Consider the following 17,711-nt stretch of genomic DNA (forward strand, 5'->3'; position numbering starts at 1 on the left):
GCTATATTACTATTAGTGAGTTTATACCGAAGCTATTGGATGGAGCTCTGTCACTCCAAACTACACAGTTCCACTGCTCCTAAGGACAATGATAGGGTGCTTTATACTCATCTGGTGATACACATCTCTTTTCAGTGGGCATGTGGACCTTAGCTCATGTGCAGTGTTTCTTTTCCTTAGATACCGTACTATGGACATTTTACATGCAAGAGTTGGTGTGTCTCTTGAAGGGCCTTTAAAATCTCTGTTAAAACATTAAGAAGAGTTTATTTTCTACGATCCACACTATGTCCATGTTGTACAGGTCAGGGAATGTTAGCTTTTCCTTAGAAGAAAAATCTGCTGGAGGCTAAGAGAGCTTTATTCCTTCAATCTGTTCAACAAAGTCATTTCCCAGACAGTCTCTTTCACTCACTCACTCACTCACTCTCTCTCTCACACACACTGATATTGCACAATAGCCCAGTGGAACATGCCAAGACATGTAAGACACAAACATTGCATAATAGTAAAAGAGAGAAAATCGTGTGTGTGTGTGTGTGTGTGTGTGTGTGTGTGTGTGTGTGTGTGTGTGTGTGTGTGTGTGTGTGTGTGTGTGTGTGTGTGTGTGTGTGTGTGTGTGTGTGTGTGTGTGTGTGTGTGTGTGTGTGTGTGTGTGTGTGTGTGAGAGAGAGAGAGGCAGTATTTCAACTTGAAACTTTATCTCTAGCATTAAAAAATTCTCACTTTTCCCTTCACTTTCTATTAAATAAAATGGCACCACTACAACATATGGACACAATAGTCCTAGAGTATTTACTGCTTTTCCTCTGAATATTTCAGTGAGAATTTGATTGCATATAAACCTTTGTGAATGAAGCTCCTGAAGTTGGATGTTAGATGACTCCAAACAGTCCCAAAAGGAATAGATGATGCCTCACACTCCAGTGGCTTTGAGGTGATTGTGATCTGATGTGATGCTGCTCCAGAACATGCTCTTCCTTGCTGCTTGTTAACAACATTACTCTGGAACCACCGTTCCAAAACAGAAAGTGGCAAACATCACACGCAGTACAAGTCTTAACTGACAGGTTTGGGTTTAAGGTGGAATTTCAGAAATGCTGATTATTTCCACATGCTTTTCCAGTGATTTTTTTTCAGAAAGGGCCTCAGCTGTATCTTCTATGATTCATTGTTTAAAATCAAGGGAGAATGCAGATATCAAAAGCTGACATTAAATAAGAGTGGTTTAAAATAAGAGTGAAAACACACCTGGATACACTCAGGTCAGGGTCCATTACATAAACTGGTCCATTACGGGACTATGAAACAGTGTGGTTCTTCATTTTTTTTTTGTGATTTACAGTTTGTAGAAATATGTAAAGATAGTAAATCTTTTATGATTTTTGATGACTTTTTGATTAAATATTAGGGTGGCACCAGATAGTATCTCTGTCACAGCTCCAGTGTCCTGGAGGTAGGAGGTTCGAGTCCTGCTCTGGGTGACTGTCTGTGAGGAGTGTGGTGTGTTCTCTCTGTGTCTGCGTGAGTTTCCTCCGGGTGACTGTCTGTGAGGAGTGTGGTGTGTTCTCTCTGTGTCTGCGTGAGTTTCCTCCGGGTGACTGTCTGTGAGGAGTTGGTGTGTTCTCCCTGTGTCTGTGTAGGTTTCCTCCGGGTGACTGTCTGTGAGGAGTGTGGTGTGTTCTCCTTGTGTCTGCGTGGGTTTCCTCCAGGTGACTGTATGTGAGGAGTGTGGTGTGTTCTCTCTGTGTCTGCGTGGGTTTCCTCCAGGTGACTGTCTGTGAGGAGTGTGGTGTGTTCTCCCTGTGTCTGTGTAGGTTTCCTCCGGGTGACTGTCTGTGAGGAGTGTGGTGTGTTCTCTCTGTGTCTGCGTGGGTTTCCTCCAGGTGACTGTCTGTGAGGAGTGTGGTGTGTTCTCCCTGTGTCTGTGTGGGTTTCCTCCGGGTAACTGTCTGTGAGGAGTGTGGTGTGTTCTCTCTGTGTCTGTGTGGGTTTCCTCCGGGTGACTGTCTGTGAGGAGTGTGGTGTGTTCTCTCTGTGTCTGTGTGGGTTTCCTCCGGGTGACTGTCTGTGAGGAGTGTGGTGTGTTCTCCCTGTGTCTGCATGAGTTTCCTCCGGGTGACTGTCTGTGAGGAGTGTGGTGTGTTCTCCCTGTGTCTGTGTGGGTTTCCTTCGGGTGCTCCGGTTTCCTCCCACGCTCCAAAAACACACGTTGGTAGGTGGATTGGAGACTCAAAGTGTCCGTAGGTGTGAGTGTGTGAGCGAATTTGTGAGTGTGTGTCAACCTGTGAATGACTGGTGCCCCCTCAAGGGAGTGTTCCTGCCTTGTGCCCAATAATTCCGGGTCGGCTCTGGACTCACCGCCGCCCTGAACTGGATAAGGGTTACAGACAATGAATGAATGAATAAATCTCCCAGGTACTTTAGATTTTTTCCTAATTACAGAGACATGGCTGAATATGAAACACCAGAGTTTTTCAGAGCCAGTGAATTGTAAGGAAACATTTTCTGCATTTTACAAATTGTGTATTGGTTTACAGTGCCTTTAATGTCACACTGAGCAACTGGTGATACCTTATCATAAAAATAAATACAACAGCTCAATTTCTGCCCTTTTTCGCTCATGTTTTTAATCTTGGTGCAACGCCAGGTCTTGGGCTGGTTTTGAGTTCCCACATTCTCTCAGACATTTAATCTTTTAAACTATGGTTTTAGATGCTTCTGCTGATTAACTTGTCTCTTTCTCAAGAAAATTGATTATGTCAGATTTCCTAAGTGGTTTGTGTGTGTGTGTGTGCACGTGTGTGTGAATGAGTGTTTTGTCTGTGTGTGGTAATGTGGTTGTTGTACTTTGTTAAAACTTTGCTTTTGACTACACTTCCGCTGCCAGCACACCCCCCACACACACACACACACACACCTCTCTTCCTGTTCACATCTTGAACTGTCCTGATTTTTTTTTTTTAGCATGTTTCCTATGACTTGTTTTTGTGTGTGTTTATTACAGTTGCTGTTGGCAGCATGGGACAGCACCTGGGGAAACGAGAACCTGTGTCTGAGACCAAGGTACACATCCACACGCACACAGTCTAGAAATCTTTTAGACGATTCTAATCAGTAAGACATGAGTTTAACAATCAAACACGAGTCAAAAAACACCCAGCACAATGCCACGAGTCCCCAGGAGGGGATATAAATCACCCAGAGCTGGTCTGTGGAGCCGCGTGTAACTGTTTTCTTAGATCGGTGGTCTGCAATTGGCTTGATTTATATTACCTGAACCCGTATACTTTAACCACACATGACCACTAGGGCCACGCTATTATCGCATCGTTCGCTATAACATTGCAATCCTTTTTAAAATGATTAAATAAAAATTTTATATTGTGATAATAGTGGTCTTTTGACTTGTGACATCATACAGTTACCTGTAATATGGCGTATGTTACGTGAGTCATTTAAGCAGAGTGACAGGAAAGTGGAAAGTGCAAGAATTTTCTTAGAAAGGGGAACAAGATATGATTAATTGAGGTATGAGATGAAACAGGAGTTGAGTGAGTGAATCATATACATTCTGAACTCAATGGTAGCAACATCCATCCATTATCTGTAAGCGCTTATCCAATTTAGGGTCGCGGGGGGTCCAGAGCCTACCTGGAATCATCGGGCGCAAGGCGGGAATACACCCTGGAGGGGACGCCAGTCCTTCACAGGGCAACACAGACACACACACATTCACTCACACCTACGGACACTTTCGAGTCGCCAATCCACCTGCAACGTGTGTTTTTGGACTGTGGGAGGAAACCGGAGCACCCGGAGGAAACCCACGCGGACAACCCACTCCTCACAGACAGTCACCCGGAGCTGGAATCGAACCCACAACCTCCAGGCCCCTGGAGCTGTGTGACTGCGACACTACCTGCTGCGCCACCGTGCCGCCATGGTAGCAACAATCAATAGATAAAACTGCTTCTCTCTCTCCTTCATACCTCCCATTTCCTCTTTGTTGTTTTCTCTGTGCATACATTGTACATTGCTCTCTTTCTCTATTTCACTTATTTTCTCTTTGTTCCTGCTCCCTCTCTCCTTCTCCCTCTCTGTCAGTCTCTCTGTCTCTTTCTCTGTCTGTCTTATGTTTTATCATTTGAACTGATTCAATGTCAGGTTTTGTTCATTTACTCTTTTCTCTTTCCCTTTTCATTTCTTTCTCTCTCTCCTGCACTTTTCCTCTCGTTCTCGGGAGTTTTATCACTTGAACTGATTCTTTGTCAGGTTTTCTCAGTTCTCTCGGGGGTCTTATCGACGCAGCTGTTCACTGAGCCCCTGGGTTGCCAGGTGTTTTGTTATTAAGCTGGGAGTGAGGGGGAGAAAGACACTCAACAATCTCTCTCTCTCCTCTCTCTCTCTCTCTCCTCTCTATCTTGTTTCTGAGAAGGTTGTCCTGCTCAATTGCCCTCAGCCTCTGCTCACTCTTCTCCAGCTGAACCTCATTGAAAGTGAACATGAAAGCACATTAAAACACACTGCAACACCTCCATCAGCTTTAGCTGCAAAGAACAGCATTAATCGACAGAACAGCATTAATACATTGTACAAAAAATCACTTCAAAATCCAAAGGGACTTGAAATGGCTTGGCCATGAATTAAGACATGCATACACACACTGCTAATTTCTTACTTAAAATAGATTGTTTTTCTTCCTCCGCCACACACTGCATTAAAACTGCAGCACAGATGGAGTTGGATGTCTCTGTAAGGTCCTATTCCATTTGCCTCATTACCATGGAAACCCAGGATGCTTTATGAGGCTTTTGTGTGTCTGTCTCTCTCTCTCTCTCTCTCTCTCTCTCTCACATACACACTCACACACAAACAAACAAACAACCCACATTGCATAATCATAATACAGAGGAAAATGAGCTGCTTATGATTCACTTCATCAAACATCACACAGTCAGACAGCCTGAGACTTTGTGTGTGTGTGTGTGTGCGCATGTGCGTGTATGTCTGTGCCACACTAATCCTAATAACATGTTCAGCGTCCCCAGACACACACACACACACGTATGCAGGAATAATTCTGCTCGATTACATACATGACCATTTTTTCCATTGCTTTTTCTTTATCTATTTTTAAGCAGGGTCTTTTTTAACCCTTTTTCTTCCCCAAGGCCCATAGTCAGTATCTCATTGTACTTTCCAAAATAAAATCTACAAAGTATTAATCGTTCTGAGTGGTTTAACTTGAGAATGTTGTCTTTCCTGTTCTCCACAGTTAAAGACACAAAGAGTAACAAAAAAGCAGACATTTTGATGATGAACGGATGTGATGAAAACTGGGTTACAATGATTTAAAAGCATGTGAATTTTGATCTGCTTGATCTGACTGTGGAGAGATTTTGGTTTTCAGTGATACATTATAAATGACAACTTTTTTTACCCAGTTTAGTCATCACCACTTCCCCCTACTGTGTGCATAATAGCACTCCATTACCGGTTCTGAAGAATCATTTGCTTAATGCTGTCCCAGTTACAGATGCCATAAGCCTGGGTGTATGTAGAAGAAAATGCCTCCTTCGAGGAAAAATAACAAAACATGAAGCTCCATTGCTATTTTTTTTTTCTTTTACACTTCTGCAAACACAGAACCATTGTTGTGCTCTCAAAAATAAAGGTTCAGTACAGGAACGTTACTGTCACTAAAGCTACAAACAGTGGAGTGTGTCTTTAAAGGTACAGCAGTGGTGTTAGAGTCCAGTTGTGTTCCCTAAAGGTTCCTTACATTCTCTTCTCCAGAAGGAGAGGGGGATCTCTGTAATCTTTCATTATACCACTGTGGAGAATAAAAGAACACAATAAAAGACCTGGAGATGAAATTGGGGCGAATGAAATCAACACGATTTTAAATGTTCAGTTACGGTACAAAAATGTTCCCTTGATGGTACCACCACAGTGAGAATTTTCTAATAGTGTGTGTACTCCACACACTCGCAGGAGAACACTAACTGCCTGCAACTGTCAGGTCAGCTAACAGACACCTGCACAGGCCGACCTTACGTTTGTGTTAAAAGGAAGGTCATCCTACCAACGTACAGGACAACATTTATCTGCAGTGTGAACTTTATGATTGATGATGTTTGATGAAAAAGTCTTGCGTCTGTCGTCTTGAAAGATTAAGATGAATGACATATTTAACTCAGACAGTTAAGGGTTAATTCTTTTTTTAAAGCTGCAGAGGAGGTTTGTGGAGGTTTTTGAATGTCACTGAGCTGGAGTGGGAGGGATTTTTTTTTTCCTTTTCTTCATGTGTTATTTTTTGACTCCGCTGTTAAACACAGTGGGATGTGGGTTGCTTTTAGTCAAACGGGTAATTCACCTCTTACTCAGAGACTCCCTGAGACTCTCAGTGGGTGAGAGATTCTTGAAGATGGTGGTTTCTTCGGTGTTTTAAAGGTTAAGATGCTAGTGACCTCTGTAAGAACTGCTGATAAACACTTGTCCTTATGTGTCAAAGGTTTCAGGAGGTTCGCTGTCGTTAAAATAATATAATCTGTATAACTTCAAGAGGTTTCCTCTGTGCTTAGAAAGGAACATTTATTGAAGCCAGTGGACAGTTACACGTAGATCGGTTTGTTTTTTTGGCCAAATGTTCTTATCCAAGTATTTTTGCAGTAACAGGCCTGCACTCTCATGGAAAGACTATTAACTACATGTTGGAACATTGCTGAAAGGCTCTGATGGCATTATTTATATCAGGCTGATGTTGAATTATTAATTCTGTATCCCAGATCATCCCGTAGGTACTGGACATAGCCCAATTGCTCCAGAGAACCCATTGCTCCACTGCTCAACACTGTGGGCTTAATACACCTCTGGTCAATGCTTGGCATTGAGTGTTGTGATCTACATCTACAGATGCTCATTGGTGGAGATTATATGATCTGCTTCTACACACTGGGAGCACATTTTATTAGCTAAATTCACACATTATTAGGAATACCCACAGATGCATGGATATGTAGTGTATCACCAGGACTGTAAGGCACCAGATGTCTGAGTTGAAAACTGTTTGTTTTAAATCTGACACGGGGGAAATTAACTTTCACTTCCAGACAAGTTAATCACTCGCTTCATTTTAAATTGAAATGTCAAAATTAACAGCAACACATCTTCATGTTCAATCAGCTCCATACACATCTCAAGACACCGCTTCTGCCCAGTGTAACTGTCTACTGTGTGCATGTGTGTGTGTGTGTGTAAGATGTCCAAAGTTTTGTAGATGTCACTTACAATGGATTAATTCAAGTTAATTTAAAGCCGTACACTAATGGTATGTAGAAAAAGAATGAAATAAAATGGCATGTTGTAGATCAGCTGTGCGGCTAGAGTCCAACAAGACTGAAGTCCTTCAGCACAGGGCTGTTTCTCAAGGGACATGTGTTCTGGGCCTCCTTTGGTCAAACAAAGATGCTTTAATTTAAAACTGCAGGGAGGAGCAGCCTTGGAGTCTGTATGAGTTGTGGAGGTCTTTAGTTAATGCAAAGTCCAGCAGCCTTTAACTGCTCAATTATTAGTAAATCAAGTGTAAAATACGATCAACTACAGGTGTTATATCTCCACTATATTTTAGTACAGTATTTGTGTACATGATGTCTCAGAATAACTGTCACTGGGGTGGTATTCTCTGGGGAACATATTCAGTAGTTCAAATAAAGAACGTAATTGTACCTTATTCTATATTAAATGGAGATTTTGTAGGGTTTTTTAAGTGTTGTTTTCATATGCTCCGTTTCATCCTCAGGACTTTTATTTTGTTGTTTCATTTGACACAGTTCCATAATAAAACCTTACAAATATTTACCTCTCCTTCTGGAAAGGACAATGTATTAGAGACATTTATTACAGAACATAAAGATTCAGTCATTGCTCCTCCAGGCTCAGCACTGCAGAAACTGCACTATTTAACCTCTGGAGGATGATAGGAAACAGCCCGTTCAGTCCTGGCTCCTCCTTGACTCCCCCTTTTATTTCAGGAGTGTGCTGGAATTGTGAATTACATTTTGAAAACGTAGGGGGACCCAGGATCCAAAAAACCAACTCTTACTTATGTTCCTTTAAGGCACTCAAACATAACACAAAGGGAAAATGCATCTTGGTATATTTACCCCTGTGTGTAACCTGTGTGTACAATGTTCCTAATGGGATTTCCCTCTTTGAGGACAATTAAAAACAGGACTAACTTTTTAAATAATTTTGTGTTTTGTTTTTGTTTCTCCTTCAGGACGCCTCGGACCCAGCCACGAGAACCATGGCAGAGTCTCAGGAGTCTCAGGACGATGTGTTTGGTAAAGAGCTCTTGGCAGTTGTTTTGTATATTTATTCATATATTTCTTTATTTCTGTGCCATTTGGTGGTATCCATTGCCTATGAAGCTGCGAGTTGTTGAAAAGTGCATGTGTAATGGCAGCGTTTCATCTGAAAGCCTTCTTCACTCTCAACTCGGAGAACAAAGTGAAGCTGATGCCTAGCAACTGCTTTAAAAGCTTTTACACTGCATCCTTCACTCAGCACTAAAACTGGTCAGATTCTGAAGATGGGAGGAAAGCTCAGGGCTCTCAGTTGGCCTTAGACAGGAGACTTATATCCTGGAGGGGAGGGTTTTGGTGTTGGATTAGTAACATCTGATCCAACTGATTAGTGTGGCATTAGTAATAATTAGCTTCATGTTTATGAATATGTATGAACATACTAAAGCCAGTATGTTTTTATGCTGCATTAATCACATTTCCTGTGGGAGTATCCCCACTCAAAGCTGCAGGAAAAGAAACATTACCTTCCCAAAATGTACTTGAAGATACAATCAAAGATTGCAGGGAAAAATGGTGTGGTAAATGTAGTGTTTAATAGAATTACACACAAAAATGTATTAGGAACTATATACGAGTAAAGATTAGATCCCTTCCTCACTGTAAAAGCCAAAATATTACCATATTGCAAATTAAAACCAGTCAGTTATCTACTGATGTTGGTTTTCATAATATTATAATATTTTTAAATATTATTACACAACTTCTAGTCACTGCACGCTCCAATATAAAGACATTGAAGGCATACAAAGACGTTGTAGACTGATGTTGCAGGTCCAAGAGTGTGCAGATGAGGGCGCTATGCTGCCCTTCTGAGGCCCAGGCCTGAAGTAATGACAGTGAATAATACAGGAGCAAAATTTTGGACACACTTTGGAGAGTTACTTTTCCGTAATTTAAAGTCCATGGTTTGTTATCTGCGTTTTGATTGGCTCCTTCATTAAATGTGACAAAGCTGAGACTGAGCTTGGGTTTGCGAACAATGTCTGAGTAACCTGCAGGGGGATTTCTAATGGTTTCTGTGCTACACGTGGACACTGAGGTGATGGGAACTTTGTAGTCGACCCTAGTGATGTCAACCAGCTGAACCAAGTTTTGCGTTAGATGTTTATAAAAAAAAAAGATGTTGAGTAGCTTGAGCCACAGAGACACCTACTTGTCCAACATCTACTTTTTCTGAAAGGCTTTACACACAAGATGCTGGAACATTTATAAGTGAGTGCTTTGTCCATTTGACGTACAGTTTGTACATTAGATGTTGTTTTATATTGTCCTTTAAAATGTAATTTTCTTACACAGTATTTTGGTATATTGTGCTTTATAAATAAATGCTTACTTCCTTACTTACAAATAAAATGCATTATTATTCACTGTAATAATTAGAAGTTAATCAGCCTCATACATATTAGAGAAGTGTGGTGCTGATGATGGATGATAAGTTCTCAGGCACAAATCAACCAATGCCATCACTCCAGTTTTGTTGCTCCACTGTCATTTCTGGGAGCTCTATGCCTCTCTAACCCACATTTGTTATTGAGCATTGTGACCTAGGGTTCATGTGCATGTCTTATTTAATGTGGTGCCCCTCTGTGGGGATCATAAACACTGCATTGTGTGCTTCACCCTGACGTAGCTGAAAGGTGATTTTAATTGGTGGAATATAGGCTTGCGTTAATGGAAGTGGGGCTTTGTGCTAGTGTCCGGTTTGTTTGATTTGTCTTAAAAAGCCCAGGCCCTCTTCATTTTACCTGCAGTTTTTTTTCTGTTTTGGAAGCTCAGAGCAAACACAGACGTCAGGTAGGCTGATTTCAAACATTATTAAAAGCCCATTAGAGGGGGGGGGGGCAGAGGTGGGGGGAGGTGTGGGTTGCAGCAAGCAGCTCCACACCGCTGTCCATCTAATAACCCTTAACTGAACCTTCTCTCAGACTGGGGGCAGTTATACAGCTGTACTCCAGTTTAACCCTCAACAGTGTTGTACATGAAGGAAATGAATGAGCAGGTGTCTGTAAGAAGTCTCTGTAAAATTTAGGTTACGCACATCGTAAAGTGAGAGTGAGTTTTGCTGCTGTGTGATGTGTGTGAAGTTTAGTCTTGTTTCTGGTGTTTCATTGTATCCTCTTTTCTCTTGTTTGTCTCAGTGAGAGTGTGTGTGTGTGTTCATGCTCTGCTGATGAGTGAGAGGTGGGTGAGCTTTAGAGAAACACACACTTTGTTCCCTCTCCTCGTTTGCGTCAGGAGCTGAGAGAGTGTGTTTTATACAATTACAAACCTGTCTCTGGGCACAGAGAATAGGGAAGCGTTTAAACTGCTTTAAATTGGTGTAACAAGCACGTACCTAGTGGAGGTTTCATCAGGAAAACGCTGACTGTGTAACTGTTAATGCATTTCATCTCTGTATTTATTCAAATACATGTACTCTCACCCTTCGTTTACTTCATCTCCACTCAGACCTGTTAGTGCAGTACATTCCTTTGTCGGTTTAGATGAGAGATTTTAAGATAAAGTGGAAAATCAAAGGAAGAACGTCAAACAGAAATGTGGGATCCATAACTGGTGTGAGGTTTCATACCAAAACAGCACTTTCATTTTAGAGAAGAACCTCGTTCAAATATTGAAATGCTAGAATACTTGATATTATGTTCAGTTTTTGTTTTGTTTGTATATTAATCCTGTCTTTCCAATTTTTCAGTTTTTAACAAAATTAAAAACAGCACGTGCTCTTTAGATTGCTGTGTGATTTTCTGATAAATGCAACCAATAGAAATGGTTCCAAATAACTTGGAAAAACCTCAGGAATGCTCCATAAATATTCAATTATCTCCCAAAACATTAAGAAGTAAATACATGCATATTCAATAAATACATACGCTGCAATAATATTTACAAAATAGGAAAGTGCCTTCTTTACACTTGTTGTTTTTAGGCAAAACATTTAATACAGTTCAAATTACCCTTAATTACTTTGTTTTAAATTTAGAAAACAAACACGAGATGCCGAGACTCAGTTTTGTAACTGAATAACAGTTAAAATTTCAGAAATAAATAAAAATTAATCCCTTTCCGAAGACGGTTAAACTGGGCCAACATTAGGGGGCGCTTTTACACTCCACAGTTCCCTTGTCCATCTCCTAGAATGTCCTTTTTCTGCTGTTTGTGGATAAACTTCAGCAGATAAGAGCTGAGTGGAGAGATGAAGGTAAAGTCTGAGTGTGTAATGCAGCAAGCTCCTCTGGGTTTGAACAGTAAACACTGGAAATGCTTTTAAACAGTGGAAAAAGTGGTAAAGTGATTCTGAATGGATCAGAGTTCATTTAGTGCTCGACGAAAGTAAACAAAGCACAGCTCTAGTTCAGAGTTAATCGGGGGGGTTATCTCTCTTTGACTGCAGTAACAGATTCTACACTTGTGGGAATGTGTGGTATTCTAGAGGTGGGAACGTTGTAGTGGGGCTTGATGGCATTCAGCCAGAATATTAGAGAGGTCAGGTAATGATGGATGATTAGTTCCCGATCCCAGATCTTCCTAAATGTTTTATAACCTTTTAAAAGGTTTTATAAAACTCTTATTAACACTCGGCATGGAGCAGTTTTTAGAACTAGACTCTCCCTCTGAGTTTAAACTCCTTTGTTGGTAGTTAATTAAACATCACTGTTGTTTGTATATGCAAGTTGACATTTTTGGACTCCTTTATAGATAGAAAGATCATTTTATAGATCACAGAGGGATAAAATCACGTGTTCATTCATTCAATCATTCATTCATTGTTGTTTAACCCTCATCCAGTTCAGGGCGGTGGTGGGTCCGGAGTCACTAGGCACAAGGCAGGAACACACCCTGGAGGGGGCGCCAGTCCTTCACAGGGCGACACACACTCACACATTCACTCACACACTCACACCTATGCCACTTTTCCACTGCATGGAACCTACATGACTCTACTCAACTCAGCACGGCTAGTTTACTTTTCCACTGGCCAAATCTGGTCCTGTTCCCTGGAACCGGGTAGGTTTTCAGTCCCAGCACACTCGGGGTTCCAATCGTGTTGAGTAGGCAATAAATGATGATCTCTAAAACCCTGCAGAGCACTGACTGGCCAGAGAGACACGTCAATAGAGTTGTGCCAGGGGGCCCTGCCAATGGAAAAGCACCAAGCATTAAGCGAGCCGAGTCGAGTGGTGTAGAGCAGGACACATACAGTGGAAAAGCGACATTTGAGTCACCAGTCCCCCTACCAACGTGTGTTTTTGGACCATGGGAGGAAACTGGAGCACCCGGAGGAAACCCACGCAGACACAGGGAGAACACACCACACTCCTCACAGACAGTCACCCGGAGGAAACCCACACAGACACAGGGAGAACACACCACACTCCTCACAGACAGTCACCCGGAGGAAACCCACACAGACACAGGGAGAACACACCACACTCCTCACAGACAGTCACCCGGAGGAAACCCACGCAGACACAGAGAGAACACACCACACTCCTCACAGACAGTCACCCGGAGGAAACCCACACAGACACAGAGGGAACACACCACACTCCTCACAGACAGTCACCCGGAGGAAACCCACACAGACACAGGGAGAACACACCACACTCCTCACAGACAGTCACCCGGAGGAAACCCACACAGACACAGGGAGAACACACCACACTCCTCACAGACAGTCACCTTGAGCGGGACTCGAACCCACAACCTCCAGGACCCTGGAGCTGTGACAGAGACACTATGGTTACAGCAGCACAGATAATAATATAAAATAACCTGCATCAATACACATGTTTAAGGGAGGTTGAGTATAAGTAAATACAAAGCTACATAGGAACTAATTCCAATAATAAAAATAGATTATTCAGTAGTTTGGTGGGAGCAGAAAATAGCTATACATTGTCAACAATGTTATAAGCCTGTTACAATATGTGTGCAAATGTATAAGAGTCAATTTAAAGTGGCAGTGCATATTGAGGTGGCTATATCCAGCAGGTGCTCAGTGGGCCGGTAGTGGTTCATTGCAAAATAATATCCCAAAATATTGGAGAGGAGTTGTACCGTGTGATCGTCTTTGGAAGAAAAAGTCTCCTGCTCTCCCTGAAAAAATTAAAAATCTGGTTTGTGAGGATTTGCTTTGCACTAGATGTTGGATTTGATGACACTCGGCCGCATAAATATTAGAGAGGTCAGGTACTGATGTTGGAAAGTTAGTTCTGGGTTGTGAACATCACTCCAACTCATTGCAAATGTATTTTTTGGAGCTCAAGCTCCATCACTCTAGAGGACACACTTTCACTGCTAGAGGACTTTATAACCCTCTGTCAGCCCCTTGGAAAGGTGATGACCTTAGGCTAATGTGCTGCTGCTCTAGAGCATTTCATGTCATGTTTAACAGCTTTGGGAGGAGCTTTGGTCAAGAAATGATCATCCAACATCAGTAACTGTCCTCAGTTACAGCGTGTTGGAAGAGTGGAGGAGCTTTGAAGCGCCTTAAAATTCACTCATAATAAGGAGGTGTCATGTGTTGTGTGTGTGTGTGTGTTGGACTGGCTCTAGCTGGTACAGAGCCTTTTATAGCCTCCCTCATGTAAAGCTCCCATTGTTGATGTAAACCCATCTATTCTCCTCCTTCCCACACTATTGTTCTCTCTCTCTCTCTCTCTCTCTGGAGGTGGTTGTGGACATTATAATAAAATCTGTGAAGTGTACTGAGATGTTTCTTGGTTAGTGTTCTCCGCTAAGATCTAGAAGTACTATCAGTTAAAGGAACACTAGGTAAGATTTGGTCTTTCTGCTCCTGGGCTTCCCCTTTAGTTGCAGAGTGTAATTCATTTTTACAGAACTCACCTGAAGTCTAAGTGGAAGGAGAAGGAGGTGGTGTGTGGTTTCCTACCCACCTCCAAAAGTTACATATTAGAGTTTCTGAAGTGCTGACCCATAAATTACCATTACAGGTGATTGAAGCATTAAAATGATGTTGAAGCTGAAACTTTAAGTTGTAAAATACTGTTGCTTTAAATGTTCACCTCTAAGCGCAGTGTCCAGTTGATTAAATCCAACTAGTAGTGTATATGTTGTCCTCTGTGTGTGTGTGTGTGTGTGTGTGTGTGTGTGTGTGTTCATTAAGTGCTGCATGTGTCGTGGTTTCTGCACTGAAAGCTTACAAATGTGAATGAGGTCCAGTACGCGTCATGGACTCATTTGTTCAGAGACAGAAATAGTGTGTGTGTGTGTGTGCTTGTTTGTGTGTGTTTAGGAGGTTACTGAATATTTAGGCTCACGTCACTGGTGTTGACCATCTGGCAGGACAATCAGAGTATGTGCACGTTTGTGGGTGTGTGTGTGTATGTGTGTGTGTGTGTGTGTCATCACTGTGTATTAGCTCATGCACACACTCCTCACACACAGGGTTTGCTAACACATAGACACTAAAAATGCTACACTCATTCTCTCAGAGGAAAAGGAAATAAAAGCAGCAGAGTGCACTTCATTTCTTCACAGAGAATTCAGTTTCCCTGCTTCACAGCCCAGTGCTGGGGGCTTAAGGACCCTCTGCCTGACTCTTGGAATCAGGGCACTGTGAACTTAGGATGATATGCAGCTGTTCTGGAGCAAGGCATTTGTTTTATTTTGTACTAGGCTTTTGTTTCATGTGAAATACAAATGTCAGTTTTGAAAGTAGATGAATGTAGAAATTTTAAAGTGTGAGTATATTTCAACAAATACTCTGTATCTTTTTATTAATAGGCATTCATCAAGTGCTGTGCAATATGTTTTTTTAAAATGGCTTCCCAAGCAACCGTGTGTGTGTGTGTGTGTATCTACCCTTTTCAGATGTTTCTTAAAGCTCCAACATTTTTTCAATATTTTATCTGAAACTTATTGAACAAAACTGGACATTAAAAGACATGAAGTAAACTGAACTTTTATTTAAAGCATAGATGAATGTGATTTAATAAAGTGGACCATGCAGTTCAGTCAGCAGAGGCATGAATTGTGTTTACAGTAGAAAGAAGCACAGGGTCATGGGCGTCCGAGGCCCATTGATGTGCGAGGCAATCTAAGGCTAACTCATTCCACAGAAGAGCTACTGTAGCACAAACTGTGACTGTGGCACCAACTGTGATTGTTCTGATACAGCTGCTAGCATCAGTGCAAGCATTCTGTGGGTTCTGACACAACGTGCAAACTCTTGTTCCCTCGATGAGCCTCGTATCAGCGTTGTGTATTGCGATAGTTATCTTTACTAATTTTAATAAACGGTCTTGATAACACTCAAGGGGTGGGGGTGAGATGCTGCACCAATGATGACATTTTTTATCAAATATACTTGATATACATTTTTTTTATAAAATATTGGCTAATCATGTATTTATGCCAAAAAATAAAATGTCAGATCAATAGTGGGTATCGTCATGTGACTCTGACTGCGGTTCAATTCCCAGCTTAGGCAATCACACCATACTATATCAGTAGGAGTCCTTGGGCAAGACTCTTAACACTACATGTACTTTCATCTGTAACAGGATGAGGCTATCTCTGGTAGAAGCTCTGGTCTTGAGGCTGTGACCCATTACAGCATTTTTACAGTCCCATTTTCACAAATGTTTTTTTAAAATGCAGTAAATCAAAAATTCTCTTGAAGCATCAAGTAACTGAAAAATGAAAAAAGGAAAGATTTCCAATGGTTTCCTCCACAAACTTGATTGTATTTTGTAAAACAATATGCAAATTCGTAGATGTATAGAATGTTTGAGCTCCACCAATTTAAAAAACCAACTACCAGTGAAGCCCCCTCCACGGTGTGTTCCTGTCTTGCGCCCAATGATTCCGGATAGGCCCTGGACCCACCGCCACCCTGAACCGGATAAGTGCTTACAGATAGTGAATAAATAAATGAAATAGCGAATGTCGAAATATATCAAAGGGGGATCCACGACCAGCTCAGTGTTTCCAAGCAAGAAAGGGCCATAGCTCACTACTTTGTGTTAAACTGAATCATCAATAAGTAAAAAAAGAGTTTAGTTCTTTCTCAACTTCTGTACATAATATTAAAGAAAGTTTAAGGGACTGTGAAAAAATCACGGTCCATGCAGATCAAAAACCTGAAACTACTGTTGAATATGTGACCTTCCAGACCTCAGATGGCATTGCATGAGAAACTGACTTGTCTGCCTGCACTCCAGATCAGACTTCTCTTCATGGTGTGCCATTTTGCACCATAGAAGTATCAGACCAAGCTGAAGTGCTGGGCACATAGGTTTTCTATCAAGAAAACTTTAAAAAGTGTAATTAGAACGGATAATGGAACAAGTGAATTAACAAATTCCAGATTCTTGGATTTAATGTATTTTGCACATTGTACAAAATGTTTGAAATAGGGTTGTAATAATGTAAAGAATGTAAAATGCAGATGCGATGGTTATTAGATATTTGTTTTATTGAAAAAAAATGTTTTATTTGTATTTTTTATGGTGGATACTGATGGATGCATGTCCCAAGGCGAGCGAAAAATATTAGGTAAGTTTTAAAGCGCTTTTTTTCATATATACTTTAATTGAATAATGACAATTGTAATTACATTTTATTAATTACTTTAAACATAAGTATTAACGTTCATGATCATTAACATCGAAATCCCCATCTTTAAATCCTCCAAACCAAAACTATCATATACTTTTGGATACAATATTATCCCCAAGAACTGAACAAATCTATGCACATGTTTCTGCAGCACTTTTTCCTTCATTCACTCTTCATTTTTAGGTAAATTTTTGTTGAATGCAATAACAATTGTCATGTTTATTACACAACTGTCACCATAAAATGACAGAGGAGAATTAAAATATTAGAAATTTGTATTATACATTATATAAAAACATTTTAAACCATACATACACCTAATGTAAATCACTAAATATAGTCCATGTCTTTCAGAGTCAGTTTGCTAAGCCTGGTTTGTGCTGGATATTGATGGATAGGAGGTTATTAGTGTTTTTTGTTGGAGGGGTGTGGGGGCAATGCAATATTTAATGCAGTATAAGACTACACACACATACAGGTGTACACAATTAAATAAAAAAAGCATTATGTTTATATTCTATGGCAGGGGTGAAAATAAAACTCTCAGAATTTGGGTTAAGCCTCGTTTGTATTGGGTATTGATTGAAGTGGGGTTGCAGGGGTGTGGTGGTGGAGGGGGGGGGGGTTATTATCAGGGGGTTGTTTGCTGAATGCAACTGAGGGCAGATGAACAGAGAAGAACTGTGCTCTGAACTGTGGGAGCTGCTGAAGGCTTTACCTGGTGGGAGGCTTTGGGGGGAGGAGGGGGGTCAAATATCT

General features: G+C 41.2%; 1 protein-coding gene across 3 annotated transcripts in view; it reads left to right on the forward strand.

Moving 5' to 3' along the window:
* Positions 1-17,711, forward strand: part of LOC136675741 (myelin basic protein-like) — a 31,051-nt gene that overhangs the window by 9,377 nt on the left and 3,963 nt on the right. For 2 of the 3 annotated variants that reach the window (XM_066652476.1, XM_066652478.1), the window contains exons 2-4: positions 3,008-3,066; positions 8,285-8,348; positions 16,872-16,889. In XM_066652476.1, the coding sequence (XP_066508573.1) occupies positions 3,022-3,066; positions 8,285-8,348; positions 16,872-16,889 (127 nt within the window). In that variant the 5' untranslated portion in view covers positions 3,008-3,021. The remainder of the gene's footprint in view (positions 1-3,007; positions 3,067-8,284; positions 8,349-16,871; positions 16,890-17,711) is intronic. The other variant, XM_066652479.1, reaches the window with a different exon arrangement.

This window comes from Hoplias malabaricus, chromosome X1 (genome assembly GCF_029633855.1).
Source record: "Hoplias malabaricus isolate fHopMal1 chromosome X1, fHopMal1.hap1, whole genome shotgun sequence".
Lineage (NCBI taxonomy): Eukaryota > Metazoa > Chordata > Actinopteri > Characiformes > Erythrinidae > Hoplias > Hoplias malabaricus.